Source organism: Montipora foliosa, chromosome 9 (assembly GCF_036669935.1).
Source record: "Montipora foliosa isolate CH-2021 chromosome 9, ASM3666993v2, whole genome shotgun sequence".
Lineage (NCBI taxonomy): Eukaryota > Metazoa > Cnidaria > Anthozoa > Scleractinia > Acroporidae > Montipora > Montipora foliosa.
This window is the reverse complement of record NC_090877.1, coordinates 14062197-14068196: the sequence shown is the minus strand read 5'-3', so window position 1 is coordinate 14068196 and position 6000 is coordinate 14062197. Positions and strand designations below refer to the sequence as shown.

The following is a 6000-nucleotide window of genomic DNA, read 5'->3' as shown; positions in this document are numbered from 1 at the left end:
TTTGCAGTGTCTTTATATCTGATAAAACACTGTATACTAAGGAGGAGGTTTATCGATATAAAGTGACCGCACGTGGTGTATTATTGACCATTTGATAGGTCAATAATAGGTCACTCGGCGGAGTTGGGAGAATTCTCGACAGTTAAGCAAACCCTCGACTAATAAAACTTATAATCGAAATCTACAATTCCTAGGCTTTCAGAAAATATATACTTTATTGGGGTTTTTAAGAAACGTGTGACCATGAATCGAAGCAGCGACAACGCGAGGTTGTTATTTGCGGTATACTGACACCTTAAATTTCAGTTGTATTTAGCGTACGAGACGCCTTCTAAATGAAAGATCATTGCAGTTAAGCAGCGACTTTTTCAATTGTTAAAGGGGCTCGAACCCGTGACCACGTGATTGCACTGCACTACTAACTGAGCCATTTAGAAAACTGGGGACTGGACACATGACTCCTTCATATAATCTATATCTTTCATTCGTTCACCTCTTACGGGATATAACTCGAACTCGCAAGTGACCATCTCCCAATTGGTTTGATAGCTCAGTTGTTAGAGCAGTGCAGAGCAGCGCAGCCGGGGTTGGCGCCCTGTGCAAGCCTGGATTTTTCCAGGCTTTCTTTGCAACTGTTAGGTTGCTGTTTAACTGCGATGAACTTCAACTCTCGTGTATTTCAAATTTCCGCAGTTCAAATGAAAGAACATTTCATATATTCTCTTTAATTCAAGACGCCTTCTGTGAGCCAATGCGCGTGTTAACGAGACAAAATGCGGCGTCAGCAAAGGTTCCACTCTAAGAGTTTAGGTCGCATAAAAGCGACCTTGATTTTTTACAGGGGGTATCTTTTTTCCGCAGTGTAAAATTAGGATACTATGCAAGACAGCCGCTCCTTCTCTCTGTTAGGCTTTAAAAGGGAACCTATTGCACTCGTTTAAACCAAGACCTGGGTTCGCGCTTGCGACCCTCAGACCAAAGCCAAGAGATGCATTTACCAAACACAATATTTCAAGTGAAAAGATGCACGATAGTCAAAATTTATTTACCCACGAGGAGCTTAGGAGTCCTAACTCGTTGAAGCGCTCTCGTGCAAAATAATATACCACAGAGGACACACCTCAACACCGGGAACTCCATGCCCTACTACTCCTACTCTTTGCGAATAGTGTTTGGGTTCCTTTACGTCCCACATGGTTAAGAACATTGAGAGGTTGTAACAAGGGGCATACGGTTTATCGTCCTTCTTCGCGAAGACTAGAGAGTCTAACCCTTTGCTAATGTCATTTCAAAGGCAGCACTTTATCCTCAGTTATTTAAAGATCCTGAGTGTTGTTCCGGTCAGAGTCAAACTCACGGCCTCCCGCATGGCAGCCCCGCATGGCAGCCCGGTGCTCAACCAACAGAGCTACCGTTGGGCGGTCAGATTATCATAGTTGCATTTAAACAACACAACTTTATTATACTTTATAATTACTTTATAATTAAGTTAGCTGGAATTTGTCTACGATATCAATGTCATTTCTTGGTAATAATGTGATTAGCAGTCACAAAAGCTACACACACTACAGCCCAGGCAATGACACACATTACCCACAATGAACGGCCGAATGGTGACCTATGCTTGTTGTCGTAGTAACCAGTTTGCTCCTGTACTTGTTTCCTGCCAAAGTAGACAAGGCAAGCTGGAATGACGTATTGAACTCCGGCGCCTGCGTACGAACCTGTCACCCCTACGAGAATTTCTAAGTTCTGTGTGACGAATGCCACCAAAATTGGCAGTGTAATGGTAGCAAGAGGAAATACGATTCTGTCCACCGCCCAGGAGTACTGGTGACCCTCTCGAAAAAACAAGTTTTTCAAGTTATCGCGAAGGGTGATGGAAATAATCGGGAAATTCGTACTGAGAGTGAAGACGGGAAACAGAGCTAGAAAATACCCTACAAATTCCCCCGCGGTTCCCCAGAAGTTCAAGGTGTACAGGTCTTTAAGGTCATCCTTTGAAAAAGCAAATATGCCGGTGAAAGACAACAGGGCGTAGAAAACCAGGACTACTGCAAAATCGGCGAAAAAGAGTTGCATGACACGTGACTTGTTCCTCATTGGCGTTATAAGGGATGGAATGGAATGTTGACACATGAACGAATACACACAGACGCCGAAGAAATTCGGAAGGCCTGAGAACTCTGCCACGGGAATGTCATGGTGAGGTTTGTCTTTACCGATCCTTACGCAGGCAAGAACAATCATCAAGATGAACGCTGAGGAATAAAACCACATAAAATAGACATTAAGTGGACAAGAAGGGAGTAAAACGAGCCACGGAAGCGCTTTTTCAAAGCTAAAAACGGAAATTTTACGACTGATCGTGGGGTTTCACATTTGAATAGCTAAAACTTTCGTCCTTCTGTCCAAACTAACGGGAAGGTCTGTAATTTGCTCGCAGGCGTTTTCCCGCCGTTCCAGCGGCTGCAAGCTCTTCACACTTTCCCGCGCTTGAAACCGCCCGCAAAGTCTTTGCCTTTTCCCGCGAACGGAGCCGGCTGAGGGTTCACTTGGAGGTCAGAGTTTGATAACAATTAATTGTATGCACGAGCAATTTTTTAGCTACACAGTTGAAGCCCCGTCCACACGTATACGTTTTCATTTGAAAACACAACTTTTCTTTGCGGATTCGGCTTCCGTCCGCACGGTTCCGATGAAAATCAACACTGAAAACGGAACTTTTCAAAACGCTCTCCAGAGTGGAACTTTTTGAAAACGTTGTTTTCGCGAGTACGTGTGGACGGAAGAAAATATAACTTTTCCAAAACGCTGACGTCACACTATCAGTTCCAAGCCACTCCGCGCAATATTATAAACTTCCTCAAGATGGCGAACAGGCGCTTCAACTTTCTTGTCTTTAATACTTGGGCTTATTTCAAACCTAATTGCCTGTTTTCAAGCAAATTTAGCTTTGCTATTGCTTCAAGCTGACTATAAAGATGGCGCCAATGGAGCTCATAATAGCGAATACTCAGGCGTCAAGCAAGCGCAGTCGGGTTATCGTTTTCAAATCGATTCCTCGTATACTTACCTGCTAGCAGAGGTTTCTTTTCCGTAAATACTTTTGTTCTTGGGCCATCGTAGTTTGATCAAAAATAAAACACAAACAGCAGTGATAAACATATTGAACTTGTTCATTTTGATTATGACTTGACGTTTCGGATGTGCTCTACATACATTTTCAGAAGTAAACGTTAAAATTGAACACAGCTATTTATTTATAACAAAGCGGATGAGGGGACTGGAACCTAGAACGGTTACTTTTGAAAATGTATGTAGAGCACATACGAAACGTCAAGTCATAATCAAAATGAACAAGTTCAATATGTTTATCACTGCTGTTTGTGTCTTATTTTTGATCGAGGTCTCTTTTCTTTTTGCATTTGCTAGGATGACGAATACGGGAAAAGAGACCTGTGCCATGGGTCGATACTCATTGTCTTGAGCATGTGCGGCAGTTACTTAGCAACCGAGTTCTCACGTGATACTTCATGTTGTGTGCCCTCACTTAAGGGGGGGGGGGGGGGGACACTTAACTACAGAAAGACAATGGTTGCTAAGAAAGCTTTAGTCAAAGAGCCCTGCAAAAAGGTTCCATGGATGGTTCTATGAAGTAACTTTTTCAAGAGAAATACGCGAATTCTTTTGAAAACGGAGAAAAAAATGTTGCGTTTTCAAACGAATACGGATACGTGTGAACGGGGCCTGAGTGTGATTTTGAGGGTCCTTCCAATTTACACAATTGCACTTGGTGATCGCCCAAAAAATTCTGCGCCTCCTGCAACTGGCCCAGGTATGTGTTTACTTTTCGTCGAATCTAAACGCTGGGTATCATTACGCTGAAACTTACAGGATTTAATTTCTGGTTTCTACAAAAAAAAAATATATATATATATATATGACGCAGCAATAGCTTTTTTTCATTCTTACCAATCCATCTCATCACGGAGGTAAATATCTGCAGGTATTTTGTTTTCTGTACATTGAAAAATGCAAACGGTCCTAGCGTTAGAGTGAAGATCGCCTGCAAATTGAAAAAAAAAACTTGGTTAGTTCACATAGCAGCGAAATGTCGCAGTTAATCCAAATGTACTTCTTTACCTAATTCTGAATTCCAAATATTAAAGAGCACTTTCAGTTGAAACCCGCGCAATGAACCAATCAGAATTCGAAGGTGCGACGTGTAACGCAAAAAACGCGCGGGAAAATGAGCTAATGCAAGTCGCAATTGGTTTTGCCTTTCATTGGTAGAAAAAGTGGCGCGAAATTTTTTATCCAATCGCCAAGCATTCTGAGCATTGCAATCGCAAAGGTGCATTTTTTTCGATACTCCACTGAAACCTCGTTCTAGTTAGCCCAACAAGGTCTCCAACGACGAAAATATCATTCTAGACCAATGCATCTTATATACCACATCCTTTGGAATGTGCAAATTATTATATTGGAAATCTTTCCGATTTTTACCAACCACTAAATTAATAATCTTGATGGTTACTAACTAGAAACACTCTGTAGACATTTATTTCTGTAATAGAGCCCCAACAGTGTCTTGTGGAAGAGCTGGAAGTTTCATTGGTTGGAGATTTACTAGAACACAAAAGATAATAATAAAATTAATGTAAGCCAAAAGATTCAAGCCACGAAGAAATTCTAATACAGTGATACACTGATAAAGAACTGTACAACTTCAACAAATTGATACAGGTGAGAACTCTAAACAGGTTTGCAAAAATTGGGAAATCCCACAATTCCTGTCAGTAGGACAAAAAGAAATTCACATTACATGGCAACAAGAAAAGGAGCTGTTGGGGACGAAGCACGCCCAGGGAGAAATGTGCAGGGCAGCCCCGGTGTTTGGTGCTCTAGGCTCTGTCAACGTGACAAACGTATTGATAAATAGTTTAAGTTATCTTTATTATAGTTTTTTTTTAATTTTGTTACCTTTGCCATGCAGGTAGGATCACCACATATACTGTAAGTTGTTACGAGACCACAAATTAACACTACAAATTACCTCAATGCCCTACTCTTTGCAAATAGTGTGTGGGCTCTTAAATGTCTCTTACGGTTTATGGATGTATGGGTTGTAAGACAGGCAATAAAGTTATCAGCTCTATCTGAGAAGATTTGAAAGCCACCCATTTGCAGATGTGACCTGGCCTCGGTTGTTCAAAAGTTGGATAACACTATCCACCGGATAAATCACTATGCAGCCAATAAACACTAGCAAAACATATTGAGATATTTAGTGGATAGTGCTTTATCCAGTGGATAGCACTATCCACCCTTCAAACAACTGGGGCAAGACTCCAGATAACTCCTGACCAGTCAAGCTCAAGACCAAGCAAGTGAACAACATGGGTTTATTCTTATTTGACGTCAAAAACTGCTTTGGAAATCAATAAAAAAACGTTTTTTGAAAACAGGAATGTACACTCATGTCCAGACAAGCAGGTAATTTGATGCCATTTTGACAATTGACACAAAGCGAGTCCCTTTAAGTCTGAGCACTTACAACCCATTTCTAGCAATACCGTAAGTGTGAGTGAGGATTACATGTAGTGTCATTTTTTGTGAGGGTGAAGGCAGCTGTTTATCTTTCCTTGAGGACTGGGGTTTAGGGCCGGTACACTTTGTGACATTCATTTCCTGTAATCCAAGACACACTGTTGTGCGGTACCCTGCCCACTGGTTGCTCAGTTGGTTGAGCATTGGGCTTCCATGCAGGAGGTCGAGAGTTTGACTCTGGCCGGACCAACACTCAGGGTCTTAAAATAACTGAGGAAAAAGTGCTGCCTGTGGTCTGACCTAATCGGATTGGGGGCATCTTTCACTTTCTAAATAAATTGTAAACTGCGTAACAAGCAGTCTGGCCACAAAAAGCATTGTAAATTAGTCCTGAACACAAGTAACCCAGGCTCACTGTGTGTGCCACATAGGTAAATATAGAGAACA

General features: G+C 41.8%; 1 protein-coding gene across 1 annotated transcript in view; it reads right to left on the bottom strand.

Annotated features, from left to right (window-relative positions):
* Window positions 1-202: 202 nt before the first annotated feature.
* Window positions 203-6000, bottom strand: part of LOC137969637 (transmembrane protein 104-like) — a 16608-nt gene continuing 10810 nt past the window's right edge. Inside the window, exons 8-10 of the mRNA XM_068815960.1 lie at window positions 4545-4632; window positions 3976-4069; window positions 203-2261 (exon numbers count right to left, since the gene is read on the bottom strand). Coding sequence (XP_068672061.1) covers window positions 1519-2261; window positions 3976-4069; window positions 4545-4632 — 925 coding nt within the window. The 3' untranslated portion in view covers window positions 203-1518. The remainder of the gene's footprint in view (window positions 2262-3975; window positions 4070-4544; window positions 4633-6000) is intronic.